The sequence below is a fragment of the Heloderma suspectum genome, chromosome 2 (assembly GCF_057233095.1).
Source record: "Heloderma suspectum isolate Gila_16-S chromosome 2, 16-S_ref, whole genome shotgun sequence".
Taxonomy (NCBI): domain Eukaryota; kingdom Metazoa; phylum Chordata; class Lepidosauria; order Squamata; family Helodermatidae; genus Heloderma; species Heloderma suspectum.
Genome location: NC_139459.1, coordinates 36,787,003 through 36,806,157, shown reverse-complemented (window position 1 = coordinate 36,806,157; position 19,155 = coordinate 36,787,003). Strand labels below are relative to the sequence as shown.

The 19,155-nt window shown below is 44.7% G+C and overlaps 1 protein-coding gene across 1 annotated transcript; it reads right to left on the bottom strand.

Annotated features, from left to right (window-relative positions):
• Window positions 1–71: 71 nt before the first annotated feature.
• Window positions 72–18,929, bottom strand: LOC146352094 (granzyme A-like). The gene is made up of 5 exons (XM_084833270.1): window positions 18,857–18,929; window positions 8,651–8,804; window positions 3,358–3,502; window positions 2,383–2,661; window positions 72–874 (listed from the first exon to the last, which is right to left on the bottom strand). The coding sequence occupies exons 1-5, from the start codon at window positions 18,915–18,917 to the stop codon at window positions 713–715; spliced, it is 801 nt and encodes a 266-aa protein (XP_084689396.1). The 5' UTR covers window positions 18,918–18,929; the 3' UTR covers window positions 72–712.
• Between the last annotated feature and the right edge of the window lie 226 nt (window positions 18,930–19,155).

The following is a 19,155-nucleotide window of genomic DNA, read 5'->3' as shown; positions in this document are numbered from 1 at the left end:
TATTCTAGGATAATATTTAAAAAATGCGATTATTTCAGCTTTGGAAAGAACATTATAAGAAAACAATCAGCTTCAATATAAACACAGTTCCTTTAATGCAAAAGGCAAGAGTTTTCCAGATTACTTCAAGCTACAAGTGTTACTGCTTTTTAATTGTTGATGCAAAATATGCCAAAGCAATAAAAGTGTTGACATTTTAGATGCATTAGGATAGGCAGAGCTGTATATAAAACACACAGACAAATGTTGAGGAAAGCACAGACAGAAAAGGGTTAGCATGTTTTGTGCACCACCTGGCTATTTTTCATAAAGCAGAATCTCTTATAGTTATATATTTATAACTACATAACTGCATATTTATTTATTTGTTTATTTTATGTAAGCTGATTCTATACTGCTTGTTATCCCAGGATATCTAGGTGGTTTACATATGTGGTGTTACAGCTTCAAAGATGAATGAGATGAGCATAAGTTAAGGATGCTTCCAGATGGAGTGCTCCTAACAGAAAAAAAAAAAGATGGCAGATCCGGTGGGAAAACATGAGAAGTTATGAGTAGAAGACAACAGGGTCTGGACACCCACCCCCTCCTCATAAATTTCATGAATGAAGCAAGGTGATTGTAGAATAAAAGCTTCAGCTGGAAGCCCCCTTAATTACAAGCTAAAAAAAAAGAGCTTCATTAAGGAGTATCTGGAAAGAGAGCAATCGAATCACTGTGTGTCATCCCCTGTATGTGTCTTTATCCAGGTGAGATAGGCCTTTGTGAGATGAGTATAAACACCAGGGTAGCGGCGATCACCACATAATTTTCCACCACGAGAGACGAGGCCTCTTTGTTTGCCATCACATATCAAAGGACCACCAGAATCACCCTGGGGAAAAAGGAACAAGAGACAGGGTGGTGTTACCGTTCACAGAAGCTGATATATCTTCCTCTTTGGTTATAATGTTGCAACAATTAAGCTCTTGCATGTATTATTTTTACCAAACCTTTTAAGTGAAACAGCGCATGCAACACAGCACAACCACGATGCAATATTATTTATTTCATTTCATTTCATTTCATTTCTATACCGCCCAATAGCCAAAGCTCTCTGGGCCGTTCACTACCTTGCTATAGGTAGTGTTGATTTCAACACTTACGTTTTTGGTAGTCTGAAACTTCTATAAAATTGTTAGAAGTCAGAATATATAGAAAATGTAATAAAGCATAAATAGAACACAATCCTATGCATATTTTTTCAGAGGCAAGTCCCATTAGGTTTAATGGGCTTTACTCCAACTAAGTGTGTGTATAGGATTCTAGCAACCTTAGAGAACAATCCTATGCATGTTTACTCAAGTAAATCCCACTAGGTTCAGTGGGGCTTACTCTCTAGTAAATGGGTTTAGGATTGCTGCTTTAGGGTTCAATCCTATGCATGTTGCTGGGAGTTGTAGGACTTCTTTTCTATCTAATGTGCGTAGGATTGCACCAGTAATCATTGCAATTCATGTAAATAAATGCTGATGTTTGAGCTTCCTCTTGTTGAATTTCATACAGCTAAGATTTCATGTAGGAAATACAGATTTTAAAGCTTTAATTTTCCCTAATTCTCTTCCCCGTATATTGCTTTGTTACCTTTCTCTTTTCTCCAGTCCTCTGTTGCTTCATCTCACTGTTCAGATTTAGTTAGATAGTAAGTTAGGGATCAACTTTTTTCCTCTCTCTCTCTTTCTCTCTCTCTCTCTCTCTCTTAAATATTATTTGCTAAATTGCCATGTAAATTACAATGGTATATAAATAAATAAGTTCTGATGATTGGGCTTACTCTTTAATAGAGCTAGGATTTCATGTAGGAAATACAGATTTTAAAGCCTTAACGCCCCCCCCCCCCCGCTATGGGTTACTTTCTCAGTTCTACTGGGCAAGATGCCAAACCTGAAAGTTCTTTCAATTTCTGATAAAGGTGGCATGCTTTAAATTGGATTAATCAGTGGAGTGATCAACTAAAGCATTTACTGATAAATCACTGAGGGCTCAGTTCTAATTAATGAGGGCAGATTTTCATTGGTGGGGCTGCAAGTTCAGCCCCACCCGTTCTGGTTCTTGTTTATTTGTTGAGGGTCCTTTGGTTCTAGTGTGCTACCATAAAAGGGAATGAAAAAGAAAATATAAAGATGGCCTTTCCTTCTAACAAAGAGCAGTAGGTTTTTTAATTAACTTATACGTTATCTTATACTTCCCTTCAACATCTGAAAATGATATGTATGAGATTTTGATAAAATGTACATTTATTTAATTGATTTATCAGCCAAACAGTGAATAGGCAGATGGTTTTGTTCTTTAATCCATTGACAGCCCTTTCAAGAAAAATAATGGGTACATAAACACTCTTACCACACATGAATCCTTTCCTCCTTCCATGTCACCAGCACACACCATGTTCTTTGTCACTATAGGATGAGAATTATAGTGTTCCTTGTCGTTGCAGATGCTTCTTTCAATGATAGTTACATTAACTTCATGTAGCTTCTTAGTTGGTACCTTCTGTCTATTGTAAGTATCTCCCCATCCAGCTACTAGACACTGTGTTCCTGCTTGGACATCACTGGAAGAACTAGTGCTGGGAAGCTCAAGGGTTTTGACATATCGGCCAGTCTTTGCACTTCCCTGAAGCTGAAAGAATAAGGCAAAACAGGTCACAGTGGGGAAGGTGAGGCCCATGGCGCTCTACGACCTGGCCCTGCTCACTCCTTGGCTTTATTTTTGCTGCTGCTCTGCTGTTTCCTGAGCAGCATGGTGGGGAGGAGAGATAGCAGGGAGGGTTTAAATCTTCTCTCCCATGAAAGCCAGCTAACCGAATGGGGATATTGGGGCCCTGTCTTTCCGAAGCAGCAGGCCGTAAACTTCCTGAGTAGTGGAGCAAAGCCTTCAGAAGAAAACTCTTACAACTGAGCTCCACCACTACCACCACCGCCACCAGAAGAGAACTAATTTTGCTGAAGTATAACTGTAATACCATGCCCTGCTTTCCATTTGAACAACGAACTATTGCTGCTTCCAGACAAGGCTTTTATTGTGCCATTGTCCTCCCTCATATACAGAATTGTACTGATGGTCCTGACATTGCCATCTTCCATTTGTAACCTCCCATGTTTTCCCACCGCTTCTTCCATCTTTCTTTCTTACCACAGAAAGGCCACTAAGGAGAGAAAGGTGGAATAGCTGCACAGTTTCTTTTGGTTGGTAGTGTTTGAAAACACGCATCTGGAAGTACCCTCAGTTAAATGGTTTCGTGGTAAAGCATATGCTGCACAGATATAAAATTTCATTTTTGCACCCAGAACATTCATGTCTTGCTTAAATATGTACCTTTAAAAGCATTATGTCACTTTCCTTGATTGGGTGAGAAAGTATTTGAACAATTTTGAAGCGCTGTTGCTTTCTTTCTTTTTTATTCCATGAATGAGCACCAAGAATAATTCTTGTTTGCAGTCTGAATTCTATTTCTCTTCCCCTGGAAATATAAAAAATCATAAAGCTTTTGACCGAAGTTAATTTCTAGCCAGCACTAATATTCACTCTTTGATCAATTTGTCTTGCACTGATATTTGTTTTGCGTTGTTCTGCGTTTTTGATTTTACACAGTGTTTCTGGCCTATGTTTTCATATAATACCTTCTACATATACTTAAGCTGCAATCCTAATTTAACTTACTAGCGTGTCAGCCCCATTAGACACAATGGAACTGAGTAAATATGCCTAGGGTTGCACTGATAGTTGTCCGTTCTGAACTGCACTTTTATTATATAGTACAGACTCTGATAAGATAACCCATAATTTCCTCTGTGGTTGAGAAACCAGGAGTTACTGGGCCCCACACAATAACATATGAAGACAGCTTCAGTTTCTAGGTCCAGATATTGAATACGTCATATATTATAGAAACAGCTGCTTTGACAATGGTGATGTGGTGACCATATTTAAACTGTGCTTACTGTTTTCAGGTACAGTTTTAGAGGGACGCCTGGATCTCATCTGCAAGCCAGTGCAAACAGTATGTTTAGTTTTCAAAATACATCTGAAGCACGGTCACACAGATCACAATGGTTATTTGTGCAATTAGGGAAGGGGGATGTACGTATCAGATATTACAATATATTATTACCTATTGTCAGCCTGCTTACAAGAACCTACATTGGTTAGAATGTGCATATCATTTCTCTTCTGCAATTTATCCTGCATTAACACCATTCAGACATGGCACTGATGATGCAAGAGAAGTTCACAAGCGCTTGTTAGTATCATGTATGAAATGATGTCAGCTTCTCACTCCTGGCTAATGAGTTCTCACTCACTGCCTTGATCTTGGGACCAGATATTGAACTATTTTCCACATTTTCCTCCCACACTATGATTTCTCGCTCACATGGCCACCAGCCCATGATTTACTGGGTTTCCTTCTCGTTATTTATTTATTTAAAATATTTATTGGCTGCCTTTTAGGGCAGAAGGCCTTCCAAGTCGGCATATTGCAATAAAACACATAAAACTGGTAAGATATTAAAATTATAAAAACACAATAAAAACAGTAAGGATATAATAAAATCAGCAATAAAATAACAATGAAAACAGCAATAAAACTCACAACAAAACCAGCAATAAAAACAGCAACAAAAGCAAGCATCTGAGGAGAAGGCCAGAGTAAAATAATGTGTTTTCAAGCCTTCTTAAAAGCCTGCAATGCTGGGGCATGGCAAAATGATAACAGAGGACAAAGAAAAGGCAGAGGTGCTCAATTCCTACTTTGGCTCAGTCTTCTCCCCAAAGAGGGTCTATGACCCCCCTGGCAAAGGCGAAGTACAGGCTGAAGGGGCAGGATTGCAGCTTGAGATCGACAGGCATATGGTCAAGGAACACCTCATTACTTTGAATGAGTTCAAATCTCCAGGGCCAGATGAACTGCATCCTAGAGTCATAAAGGAACTGGCAGAAGAACTCTCAGAACCGCTGTCTATTCTCTTTGAGAAATCATGGAGGACCGGGGAAGTGCCAGATGACTGGAGGAGGGCTAACGTTGTCCCTATCTTCAAAAAGGGTAAAAAGGAGGAACCTGGGAACTACAGACCAGTCAGTCTGACATCAATCCCTGGGAAAATTCTGGAGCAGATCATAAAGCAATCCATCTGGAAGCACCTTGACAACAATGCCGTGATTACTCGAAGCCAACATGGATTTGTCAAAAACAAGTCCTGCCAGACAAATCTGATCTCATTTTTTGATCAAGTCACCTCCCTTGTAGACCGTGGGAATGCTGTAGACATCATATACCTCGACTTCAGCAAAGCTTTCGACAAAGTGCCCCATGATATCCTGATGAGCAAACTTGCTCGAAGTGGGCTAGATGAAACAACGATCATGTGGATCCACAGTTGGCTACAGAATCGGACTCAAAGAGTGCTTATCAATGGGACCTTCTCAAGCTGGGGAGAGGTAACGAGTGGGGTACCGCAGGGCTCAGTCCTGGGCCCAGTGCTCTTCAATATTTTTATGAATGACTTGGAGGAGGAGGTGCAGGGAATGCTGATCAAATTTGCAGATGACACAAAATTGGGAGGGATAGCTAATACTTTGGAAGACAGAAACAAAATTCAAAGTGATCTGGATAGACTGGAGTGCTGGGCAGAAAACAACAGAATGGCATTTAATAGGGACAAATGCCAAGTTCTGCACCTAGGAAAAAGAAACCAAATGCACAGTTACAAGATGGGGGATACGTGGCTCAACCACACTACGAGCGAGAAGGATCTTGGAATTGTCGTCGATCACAAGCTGAATATGAGCCAACAATGTGATGTGGCTGCAAAAAAGGCAAATGCTATTTTGGGCTGCATTCATAGAAGCATCGCTTCCAAATCCCGGGAAGTACTAGTTCCCCTCTACTCAGCACTGGTTAGGCCTCATCTGGAGTACTGTGTCCAGTTCTGGGCACCACACTTTAAGAAGGATGCAGACAAGCTGGAGAGGGTTCAAAGGAGGGCAACAAAGATGATCAGGGGACTGGAAACAAAGCCCTATGAAGAGAGACTGAAAGAACTGGGCATGTTTAGCCTTGAGAAGAGAAGACTGAGGGGAGATATGATAGCACTCTTCAAGTACTTGAAAGGTTGTCACAGAGAAGAAGGCCAGGATCTCTTCTTGATCATCCCAGAGTGCAGGACACGGAATAATGGGCTCAAGTTACAGGAAGCCAGATTCCGACTGAACATCAGGAAAAACTTCCTGAGTGTCAGAGCAATACGGCAATGGAACCAATTACCTGGGGAGGTGGTGGGCTCTCCCACACTGGAGGCCTTCAAGACGAGGCTGGACAGCCATTTGTCAGGGATGCTCTGACTTGGATTCCTGCATTGAGCAGGGGGTTGGACTCGATGGCCTTGTAGGCCCCTTCCAACCCTACTATTCTATGATTCTATGATTCTATGATTCTATGACCACTGATGGCAACTTATTCCAGAGCTGTGGGGCCACTTCAGAGAAGGCCCTCTCCCATGTAGTCAGACATCTGACTGCTCTTACCGGTGGGCAAATGAGTAGGGCCATACTTGCTGATCTTAAAGTACAGGCAGGCTGATATGGATGAAGGTGGTCTTTCAAGTAATTTGGTCCCAAATCTTTAAGGGTTTAAAGGTCAAAACCAGCACTTGAAATTGGGCTCGGAAACACCATATGATCAAATTGCCTCACCCCCACCTATGCTTGGGCAGCTGAATTCTGTATCAGCTGAAGTTTCTGAACTGTCTTCAAAGGTGGCCCCACATACAGCGCATTACAGTAGCCCAGCCTGGACATCACTAGTGCAATAGATAACTGAGGCAAGGTTCATCCTCTCTAGATAGGGCTACAGCTGGTGTATTAGCCTAAGCTGGTAAAATGAACTCCTGGACACTGCAGCCACCTGGGTTTCCCGAGTAAGTGTATAGTCCAGAAGGACTCCCAGACTGTGTACTTAGTCTTTTAGGGGAAGTACAACCCTATCTAAGACCAGTTGTAAGCCTCTATCCAGAGTAGTTCGGTTCCCAACCCACAGTAGCTCCATCTTGTCTGGATTAAAGTTTAACCTGTTTACCATCATCCACCTCAAAACAGCCTCCAGACACTGGTTCACGAGTTCAACAGACTTCCTTGGATGTATAGATGGAAATGAGAGGTAGAGCTGAGTATCATCCGCATACTGATGAAACTTCATCCCAAACCTCCTGATGATTTCCCCCAGCAGTTTCATGTAGATGTTAAAAAGCATGGGGGACAGAATGGAACCTTGTGGCATCCCACAGGCTAGCGGCCATGGGGTGGAAGAAAAGTTCTCCACCATCACCTTCTGAGACTGCTTCTCCAGGAAGGACCAGAACCACTTTAAAATCATGCCTCCCAAGCCCCGTCCAGATAAATGATCCAGAAGGATACCATGGTCGATGGTGTTGAAAGCTGCTGAGAGGTCCAGAAGAGCCAACAGGGCTGCACTTCCCCCATCCATTCCCCAGCATAAGGCATCAACCAGGGTGACCAAGGCTGTTTCTGTCCCACAACCAGGTCAGTATCATCTAACACCACTTGGAGTTGTGAGGCCACCACATGCTCCAGTACCTTGCCCAAGAATGGCAAATTTGATACCAGGCGGTAGTTATCTGAAACCATAGGTTCTAGATGTCGTTTCTTCCACAAGAGCCTCTCCACTGCTTAGGGATGTACGAATCCCTTACCTGGCTCCACGCAGGGGCATGCACGGTGGGGGGGAGGCGCTCCGTCCCTCCCCCCGGAATCCTCCCTGGCCAGCTCCGTTCCGCAGCGGCTCCGTGGAGCGGCTGGCTGGGGCCGTCCACATCTGGAATTCCAGCCATGGCCGGGCTGCTGCAGCCGCAAATGGCAGCCGTCATAGCGGCCGCCATTTGCATCCTTGCAAGCAGCTGTGATAGGCTACGTAAGTATTTACGTAGCCTATCACGGCAAAGAGTAGTGGCCACCATTTGCGTGGCTGCCTTTACCGTAAATACCTACGTAGCCTATCATGGCAAAGAGCAGGGGTGCAAATGGCGTAGCGGCTGCCATTTGCGTCCCTGCTCTTTGCTGTGATAGGCTACGTAAATACTTATGTAGCCTATCACGGCTGCAAGGATGCAAATGGTGGCCGCAGCAGCCCGGCTGTGGCCAGCCAGGAGACCAGCCGCTGCCGGAACTGCTGCTGCATCTGCCCCAAGTAAGTTTCGTCGCAAGGGGATTTCACAGGGGGGCAGGGGGGCGAGAGGCTGTTCCACCACGGATTCTGGGGGGCCAGATTCTAAAGAATCCGGCCTCACTAGAATCCATGGTGGAATTCTCTGACGTCCCTACTGGTTCTTTCAAAGCTGCAGGGACCTCACTGTCCCTCAAAGAGGCATTTACCACCTCGGAGGTCCAGGTACCCAGCTCAGCTCTAGCAGATTTCACAAGCTAGGATGGACAAGCACTCATTCTTCTAACCTTCTTGGATCCTTAGCCAGGCAACCACTATTAGCAGCTCACACTAGAAAGCAAACTCTGCTAGCTGGCTAAAGAAGGGCAAATGGGCTTGCGTAAAGGACCTTGAGAAGCGATGAGCAAAGCAGAAATATTTCTCAAAACTTACAGGCAACAATGGGCTGCTGTTAACACCCAGTTCTTTTTTATCAAAGTACCTCCACAGAATACATCTGGACGATGAGATGTGTTGACAAGGGCAGCCATATAGGGTCTTGAGTGTGGAACTGACTCTTTACCTCCGACTATATCTGCACATTGACCTAAATAGAAATAATCCATGAGAATCATGTCAAGTCATATACTTTGTGTTGCAGGCTAACTAACTGAAAAAGAATGTAGTTGTATAAGGGCCAAATACAGGCACATACATATGAGCATAACTGAGAAGGAATATTAGCGCAACTTTCCATAGCAGTTGACTCAATGGAATGCCCAAAGTTAGAACATTTCTAAGGTCCCATTCAAACAGTTTTGGCATGCTGCTCAGTATTGCAATTACATGGTTCACATGGTTGTGAGAATGTTTAAATACTCTTCCCACAACTGTCTGACAGATGGGATGCATGCATATGTTCATGCGCCAGCACCATATCCTCTGGGACACAGTCGTCCTGAAGAGCTCATGATAGAGCACCTGTTTTGGATTCAGAAGGTCCCATGTTCAATTTCTGGCATCTCCAGGTAGGGCTGGAAAATCTCCTGCCTGAAACCCTGGAGAGCTGCTGCCTGTCAGTGTCTACGATACTGGGCTAGATGGACCAACGGTCTGACTCAGTGTAAGGCAGCTTCCGATGTTCCAGGAATGGTTGCTTCACGTGAGACCCAGAATGGAGAGCTGTTCAAATTTTCACCACGGAATCCCAACTCTGCAGTTTTCAGGTGGCAGCCCTGATGAAACTAGAATATTGAAATGGGGTTGAGAATTCCTTTCTGAAGTGTTATAAATCCTGGGTGCCACAATCAGTGAAAAGTTGGGTGTGCCCATGTCCCACTGAAATCACAGAAATCAAGCATATAACTACCTAAATGAAATTCCTTTACATGGAATTTATATATGCCCAAACATCTATGGATCAAGTGCCCTTTTTTCTCACTTTCACTTTGGCTACATCTACACATTCAGCCGAAGGAAGTGGAAATAATGAAGATTTTAAGTGTTTTAATTAAGATTTTCTGCTACATTATATTGCAGGTGGGGACAGTTTTTGAATGCTTCTACTATATATAAAAAAACTCACTGCAAGAAAAAAAAGCAAGCATTTCAGGGAGAAAGGTACCATCTTTGCTGTGTTAGCTTTCTAAGTATTTTTTTCTCCCTCCTTCCCTGTTTAAAAAAAAGAGAGGTATTTCATATCCAATTCACTCATCCCAAAGTAAGGGTGATATTTCTCTCATCTTCTCCCCAATCCCTGAGTAAATAAATAATTTTAGAGGGGTATTAACACCCCCCCCCCCAGTAGATTGACTTAATATGTCTTGGTACAGTGTTTATCTTTTCAGAGGGAAGTGTTGAAAGAAAATTTCTGACCTCCCTCTAGTGTGTTTCTCAATCTGCCCTCCTCCCCGCCATCTTTAATCCAACACATTTCTTGGCTGGGTATGAAACCATGCAATCCCATGCTTGTCTACTCAGAAGCACGTCCCACTGTTTACAAAGAGCACATTCCCAGGTAAGTGTATATATAGATAGTAGGCTGAATCTGTGGCTCTGCCCTTCCCCTCTCCCCCATGCCCCCAAAGGAAGAAAGGCATGCTTTTGAAGCATTGGTTGCTGCTTTTAAATAAGATACCTTTGGATCTTTGTGAGAAGCCTTAATTTTTAGAAAGAAAAGACACCTCTACCTCCCCCCACCCCTCATACAGGCACACACGCACACACACTCCATCTTTCCCTTCCTCACTCCTGCAGTCTAAGGTATACTGGCTCTGGATCATTTAAAGAGAAAAATTTCACCTCACCTTTCCTAATGTAGATATTTTTTTCTCTTTCTTCCTGCCCTGTTGTGTGAGATATATTCTTAGAGCTACTAAATACCCCCTCTCACACAAAATAGCTCTCTCTTTTCTCTTCCCCAACCCTTGATTACATAAGGAAAACTGGAGGGATACTAACCTTACCCTCCCCCAAAGTAAAAGATTCTTTTAAAAAATAAGTTTAAAAGTGTATTTAACATCTGTCCCATTCTTTCTGGAACCTGTTGTCAAGAATGAAGGTTAGTAGTGGCCATAACGGCCGATCGGGTTGTCACATTGAAGAAGCCACTTGGAAGCTAATTGTTATTTGGCCGTTTCTTGGCCCGGCAGCTCAAGGTAAAAATCTGTTCCTTTGGGAAAGTGATAACAGCCATATCTGGTGGGAAGATCCAGCCTCCTTGGAGGGTGGAGTGGAGGGTCTCTGGACTGAGCTATGATTGGGTGCTTCAATTCTGCCTTGAGTTGCTAGGGATGGGTAATAAATAGGGGGGCAAAGAAGGGGTGGGTGTCTTTTCTTTTGCTGTGATGGTACTAGGGTATGTTGCAGTTTGGTGGCTATCCTGAGAGGCCCATACTTTGGTATGTGTAGGATAGACTAGCTAGCTTTATTGTTTTGCTCCTGGGAGTGTGTGTCAAGGTGTTTGGTGTTTCTGGCTTTTGGGTATTGTAATCTCGCTTGTAATTTCCTGCACAACCTACCACCTCTCCCCTTACCTTTGTTCCTTTCCCTTAATAAACTTTTATCCAACTTCTAGTTGGAGTGGTGTGTCCTGCATAACTTCAGTACTAAATACCTATTGGCCTGGGAGGGAAGATACTGGGTCAGTTTGGGGAAACTTGTGGCCAAGTTGGGCCTGTCCTACCTTGCAGGGCGAGCCCAACAATCCTTCACACCTGTAAATTTCAGAAAGATTGGTGAAAGCATCTCAATTTTATAAAGGTTAGAACCCCCCATCACTATTTAGCATGGTGGAGCCCCCCTTTTTTTACTGATGGCCTTAAGTATAGTTGTCACTGATATGACAGCTATTTGTTGTTGTTGTTCAGTCGTTCAGTCGTGTCCGACTCTTCGTGACCCCATGGACCATAGCACGCCAGGCCTTCCTGTCCTGCGCTCTCTCCCGGAGTGTGCTCAAGTTCATATTCATTGCATCGGTGATGCTATCTAGCCATCTCATCCTCTGCCGTCCCCTTCTCCTTTTGCCTTCAGTCTTTCCCAGCATCAGGGTCTTTTCCAGGGAGTTTTCTCTTCACATTAGGTGGCCAAAATATTGGAGCTTCACCTTCATTATCTGTCCTTCCAATGAGCACTCAGGGTTGATTTCCTTTAGGATGGACAGATTTGACCTCCTTGCAGTCCAGGGGACTCGTAGGAGTCTTCTCCAGCACCACAGTTCGAAAGCATCAATTCTTCGGCGCTCAGCCTTCCTTATAGTCCAGCTCTCACATCCATACATTACTACTGGGAAAACCATAGCTTTGATTAGACGGACCTTTGTCAGCAAGGTGATGTCTCTGCGTCTTACTATGCTGTCTAGGTTGGCCATAGCTTTCCTCCCAAGGAGCAAGCGTCTTTTAATTTCATGGCTACAGTCACCGTCTGCGGTGATCTTGGAGCCCAAGAAAGTAAAATCTGTCACTGCTTCCATTTCTTCCCCTTCTATATGCCAGGAAGTGATGGGGCCAGATGCCATGATCTTCGTTTTTTTAATGTTGAGTTTCAAACCAGCTTTTGCACTCTCCTCTTTCACCCTCAACAAGAGGCTCTTGAGATCCTCTTCGCTTTCTGCCATTAGGGTGGTATCGTCTGCATATCGGAGGTTGTTGATAATTCTATGACAGCTATACTTATTATTATTAGCAGGCATCCAGTGTAATATACCATACAAACAATATTTAAACATCTCGTAAAACCACGAACACAAACAGCAAAACAACAAGAAAAGCAACTAAACCAATAAAAATATTCAAGTTCAGGCCTATACATACCCCAGAATGGCATAGTATAGTCTTGATGTGGTAGAACGGACTGTGCTACATCAGATTGCGGGGTAGGTTATAAGCAAGCGCAATTTGTGGCATTGCACAACATCATCACTGAGCATGGGCATGTCTGCTACGACATCAGCCTTAGCTTCCAACCTCCTGGCTTTGGGGAGTTTGAGCCAACATGAGATAGTCTTTGGTTGTAAACTGGCAGGGTTTTTGATAATTGCATAAATAATATAATCAAGATAATATAGACACCAGGCAAAGCCATTTTTGTTTTCCCAGCTTTTTAGCGTCCACTAATGTTAGTGTTTTTAATCTGGAACAAGTTTTATTGTCTATTTCAATGGGCTGTTCCTGTTTTAGTTTGTTGTACTGATAGTCTTTATTTTCTTTTTCTGTTTTTTTACTGCATTTTTGTTATTTCTTACTTCTTTGTAAGATGCCCTGGGCACATAATATTTTGTTGAAGATATGGGAAATCAACATGTAAGTAAGTAAATAGATAAATATTTTGCCTTACGTTAATAAGGAGCTGGCTGGAGGGTGTTGTTGGCGAGTTTATTTCACATGGGGTTCCTGATTCAGGCTGTTTCAATCTCCTGCCCACCAGGTAATGTAAACCTTGTTGTGCCTGGACAAAGGCATGAGCTGAAGGGCGAGAGCACAAGGGCACTTGTCCTGCAGCTCTCAGCTGAGGCAAGCAGCCAGTGGGAGGCAGTCATCAGCAGCAGGTTGAAGGTAGCTGCGACTTGAGTATCCAAGGACCTGTTACTGTGCCAACGTCACTGAGTGCACATCCCCCTGGGGGGTGAATATTTTTATTTGGGCTGTTACTTGTTGGTTATCCTGGGTGAGAGTAAGGAGTGCCTGAGGGTGAGGGGGATGCTGGCTTTCAGCCCAAGCTCTGGTGATAGCTGAGTAAGTTTGGGTTAGGGATGGTGGAGAATTCTGCCACGGACCCCAATGAGGCTGGATTCAAAAGAATCTGGCCTCTGGAGTCCGTGGCGGAAAGGATCCTTTAAGGAAAGGAATCCTTGGGAGCTGGATCCTCCCCACGGCGATTCGGTGGACGCGCCAGCTCCGTATTGATGAGGGAATGACTCCAGATGCAAATGGCGTAGTGGACGCTAGCCTATCGCGGGAAAAAACACAGACGCAAATGGCGTAGTGGATGCCACTTGCAGCCGTAAAGCCTTTAGTTTAACCTAATTGCAGCTGTTTATGGCTGCATTTAGGTTAATCTAAGAGCTTTATGGCCACAAGTGGCATCCTCTATGCCATTTGTATCTGGAGTCATCCTCTCAGTGATATGGCACGGCAATGGTGGCTGTATCGCCAGCTATACGGAGCTGGTGGCTGGCTCCGTGGAATCGCTATGGTGCAGAGCTGGCTCCCAAGGATTCCGGGGGGAGGGACGGATCGCCTCCCCCTGTGGGTGGATTCCCAGAGGGATGAAAGGCAGGGAATCCGCCCATCCCTAGTTTGGGTTATAGTGCCAGTCTCCCCCTGCAGGGGTGGGGGACCCATTAAGATGATCTGCCCACAGTGTCTTATGGAATCCAATGCATTCCTGAGTGAGCTAGGGAAATTTCCAATAGCCAGACCAGAGCCAGCAATCCTGTTGAGGCGCTTGCCTCACTATGGAATGGTGAGACATGACAGGCTGTTGACATGAGTGCTCCCAAGTGCCCTCTCAGGTGCTGTGGAGCCCAAGGTGCTCCCTGGCTGTCTGGTGATCTCCAGGCAATGGAATCGGTGGGAGACAGCCAGAGAATAAGTGGTGTAAGACTCATGAGGCTGACCATTGATGTGAGAGAGTGCATAATCATGCCTACTGCCTGGCAATGAGAGCAGCAAATAAGGTCTATTTTGCTGCCTCCATTGCATCCTCTAGTAGCTGTCCAACAGAGTGTTTCCAGGTGGTTCAGGGCTTGCTGTCATCTTCCCCATTAAATCCTGTGTTGGAGCCCTAAGAGGCCTATTGTGATAATTTTGTGAGGCACTTTGTGGATAAAATTGCTCGGCTTCATGCTGACTTGAACACTGCTTTTAGTACAGTATCGGGTGAGGTGTTCAATGCACCATCTGGTTCAGCTGTATGGGATCAATTTCAGTTTTTGTGGCCTGAGGATGTAGACAAGATGCTTGTTTCTGCTCAGCCTACAACCTGCTTTCTTGACCCTTCCTATCCTGGATTATTCAAGCTAGCTGGGAGGGGTTGGCTGGGTAGATACAGGGAGTGGTGAACACATCTTTTCATGATGGAGTGGTCCCCACCACCTTGAAGGAGACAGTGGTGCAAAATCCCTCTCTGGATCTGGAGTTTTATACCAGTTAACACCCAGTCACTATTATCCCTTTTCTGGGCAAGGTGCATGAGATGCTGGAGGCTGGGCAGTCGCAGATGTTCTTGGAGGACATTATATGAGCCCATTTCATTCTGGATTCAGGCCTGGTTCTGGGACAGGATTGGCTTTGGCCAGCCTGATAGGTGACCTCTTGTGAGAGAGAGACAGAGTGCAACACTGTTGATATTGCTTGTTTTCTCAGCAGCTTTTGATATAGTTGACTGTGATATTCCTTTGGATTGTCTCCGTAAGCTGGGAATTGGAGGCACTGCGCTACAGTGGTTCTGCTCTGACTTGTGGGGATAGTTCCAGAAAGTACAGTCCCTCTCTCTAGGCTTCCTGCTAATTCGAGTGCAGTTCTTGAGTGTTTGTACCTTGTGTTGGGTTCCTGGGACAGACTAGGGATTCTGCTGGTGTACTGCCCACCCCCTGCCTGAGCTGACGGAGGTAGTCTCGGACTTGGTGTTGAGGACCCCTAGGATGATGGTCCTGGGGATCTCAACTTCCATGCTGAGGCCACTGTATCTGAGGCGGTTCAGGACTTCATGGCCGCCATGACAACCATGGGGCTGTCCCAACATGTCATTGGCCTAACACATGTAAAAGGACACATGCTTGATCTGGTTTTCTTGACTGGGCAGGAGGATGGTGATCTGAAAGTGGAGGAATTAACATCTGTCCCTTTGTCATGGTCAGATCACTTCCTACTGAGGTTTAGACTCTTGGCAGCCTTCCCCCTCTGCAAGGGTGGGGGACGTATTAAAGTGGTCCACCCCCAGAAGCTAATGGATCCCGAAGGATTCCAGAGGGCTCTGGGGGATTTTCCTGCTAGTATGACTGGTGCTCCTGTCGAGGCCCAGGTTGCTCTGTGGAATGCAGAGATGACTCAGGTGGTTGACACAATTGCGTCCAAGCGCCGTCTCCCTCTGAGCAGAGCCCGGCCAGCATCTTGGTATACACCCAAGCTGAGGGCAATGAAGCAAGAGGGGAGATGGCTAGAACGCAGGTGGAGGAAAACTCGTGCTGAGTCTGACCGAACATGGGTTAGAGCTCATTATTGAGCCTACTCTGTGGTAGTGAGGGTGGTAAAGAGACAGTTCTTTTCCACCAGCATTGCATCTTCTCAGTGTCGTCCAGAGGAACTTTTCTGAGTGGTTCACTGTTACATTCCAGGCCAGGGAAAGATACTTTGGAACCCTCAGTTGCATGCTGTGACGAGTTTGCACGGCACTTCGAAGATAAAGTCACCTAGATTCATCATGAGTTGGACACCGTGATTAATGCAATTCCATCGGTAGAGGCATTCAGAGCACCATCTGGTCCAGTTTTATTGGATGAGTTTCAGTTATTGAGGCCTGAGGATGCGGACAAGGTGCCTGGCCAAGTCCGATCAACCACGTGTGCTCGACCCTTGCCCTTCATGGCTTATTACGTCAAACAAGGAGGGGATGTCTGGCTGGGTCCAGGAAGCTGTAAATTCCTCCTTGAGAGAGGGAGTGGTGCTGGCCACTTTAAAAGAGGCAGTAATCAGTCCACTCCTGAAAAAGCCTAACCTGGACCTGGAGGATGTTAATAATTATAGACCAGTGGCCAACATCCCCTTCCTGGGCAAGGTGCTTGAGCGGGTGGTTGCAGGATAGCTCCAGGCACTCTTGAATGAAACGGATTATCTAGATCCATTTCAATCGGGCTTCAGGCCTGGTTTTGGAACAGAAACTGCCTTGGTCACCCTGTGGGATGACCTCTGCCGGGAGAAGGACAGGGGGAGTGCGACCCTGTTGATTCTCCTGGACCTCTCAGTGGCTTTTGATACCATTGACCATGGTACCCTTCCGGATAGGTTGTCTGGGTTGGGAGTCCATTTCTGGGCCCGATTCAAAGTATTAACATTCAAAGCCCTTAACAGCTTGGGGCCAGGTTATCTGAAGGATCGCCTCCTCCCACAGGTGCCTCTCCGGACGTTAAGATCATCCTCAGCGGTCCTTTCTCCATGAGCCCCTGCCAAAGGAAGTGAGGCGGGTGGTTACTAGGAGGAGGACCTTTTCTGCTGTGGCACCCCGGCTGTAAAATGAGCTCCCTAGTGAGGTTCGCCTGGCACCTGCGTTGTATTCCTTCCTGCTCCAGGTGAAGACCTTTTTATTTTCCCAGGCATTTTAGCATTTTAGCTTTTTAGTCTTTTAGCTTTGGTGTTTTAAATCTGTATTTTAAATCTCTGCATTGCTGCTAGGTTTTACTCTGGTTGTATTGTTATATTGTGGTTTTTTAATGCTTTTATATTTTATATTGTTTTACTGTGTGCTTTTTGGTTTTAATTCTTGTGAACCGCCCAGAGAGCTTCGGCTATTGGGCGGTACAGAAATGAAATGAAATAAATAAATAATAAAAAAATAGGATTGAGGGACTGTGCCTCGGCTTTCTGACAATTGTGCTGTGGGGTGCTGCAGGGCACCATCTGTATGCTATGCTATTTATCATCTATATGAAACCACTAGAGACAGTCATTAAGAGATTTGGGGCAATGTGTCATCAGTATGCTGATGACACCCAGCTTTATTTGTCTGTAACATCTGAATCAGGAGAGGCCATGCATGTTCTGAACTGACGCCTGGTTGCGGTGATGGGCAAACAAACTGAGAGTGAATCCTGATAAGATGGAGCCTCTATGGGTGGGTGGTTCCAAGGTGCAGGAACTGGGGAGTTTGCCTGTATTAGATGGGGTTGAACTCTGTTGGAAAGACAGGTATGTAGCCTGGAGGTGCTCCTGGATTCATCATTGTCACTAGAGGCCCCAGTGGCTTCTGTGGGAGGAGCGCCTATTACCTGCTCTGGTTAGTATGTCAGCTACACCCTTTCCTGGACAGGGATAGCATGGCCACTGAAGTCCTTGCATTGGTAACCTCATGTTTAGATTACTGTAATGTGCTTTATGTGGGGCTACCCTTGTGCCTGGTCCAAAAGCTGCAGCGGGTGTAGAATGTGGTAGCCAGGATGCTGAGTGAGGTGTCTGGCTGTGCACCTATTACACCAGTGTTGAAGCAACTGCACTGGCTACCTGTTAGCTACCGAGCCAAGTCTTGCTGTTGGCATATAAAGCCCTGAACAGCATGGGACCAGGTTACCTGGGAGATTGCCTTCCCCAACACAGATCTGTGTGATCACTATTCACTACAATCATCAAAGGAGGCCTTTCTGGTTGTACCACGACCTGCAGATTGCTGGCTTGCACTAACCTGGAAGCAGGGCCTTCTCTGTGGTGGTGCCCACCTTATGGAATGATCTCTCTGCTAGTATTTGGGAGGTGCCAACTGTGGCATGCTTTAGGTCCCAATTGAAGACCCATCTCTTACCCAGGCCCAGCCTGTGTGTTAATTATGGTACTGTGAGTATCTGGTTTTAATGTTTTAACAAATGTTTTATTCTAATGTATTTCTTTGTAAACCACTTAGAGATATTCTTAAATAGGATAAGTGGTATATAAATGTATTTATTAAAGAAACAACAACAACAACAACAACAACAACAACAACAATAACAACTCATATCCAAACCTGGTGTTGCTGCAGATGCATTTGGGGCACAGAAAAGCAGAATCTAAAGAAATGGGCTTAATTAAACATCACTTGTGTAATAAAAGGAATTATATTCCATTTAATCCAGTAAATATCTTGTTAGTTCTTCCTAATATCCTTGTTAATAAAGAACATCTGACCTTAATCTGGAATCTTTTAACCTCAGCAAAAATTCTAACTGTTTCCCTATAGCATTCAATACTAGCTTCTTCAGCCAGGGGATGGTTGAGCAAGTTTTGCAAAATTGCTGAGAGGGGGGTGAGTCTTATTGTCTCCCCATGTAGGAGGAGGCCCACTGCAAGCACTCTGTTGAAGGCCCCCTTCAACCTGGAGCCAGCCCTGTTTTCCATCTATTGAATGTATCGGAGGTGAGTATGTGTTAAAGAAAGAAAGAAAGAAAGAAAGAAAGAAAGAAAATATATTGCTTACCACTCTGCATTCTGAAGAAAACAATTGCTGCCAGGAAGGACAAGATGTAGAAAACCTCCATAATGGCTGCTCTGAGTTCTCCCCACAATGACTTATCAATTTATATTAGCTAGGTGAAGGAAGTGAGCTATGGTTTTGTTTCCTTTTATGGTAAGTTTTCTCATCTCACTCTTCTGAACTTTCTCTACTTTTTGCCCCTCCCCTAGCCAAAGGCAATACTTCGTTTCACAGCTGAGTTTGTCAAAATTCTTGACAAGGCTGTGAAAAGGTAAAAACTCTTTAATGAACCAGGCCATAAG

Excerpts from the sequence above, each read along its gene's own strand:
- LOC146352094 (XM_084833270.1), bottom strand. The coding sequence starts at position 18,917 with ATGGAGGTTTTCTACATCTTGTCCTTCCTGGCAGCAATTGTTTTCTTC. Across the intron at positions 3,503-8,650 it reads ACAGCAGCCCATTGTTGCCT|GGGAAGAGAAATAGAATTCA; the intron begins GTAAGTTTTGAG and ends TTATATTTCCAG. Across the intron at positions 875-2,382 it reads GAGGAAAGGATTCATGTGTG|GGTGATTCTGGTGGTCCTTT; the intron begins GTAAGAGTGTTT and ends CTTTTTCCCCAG.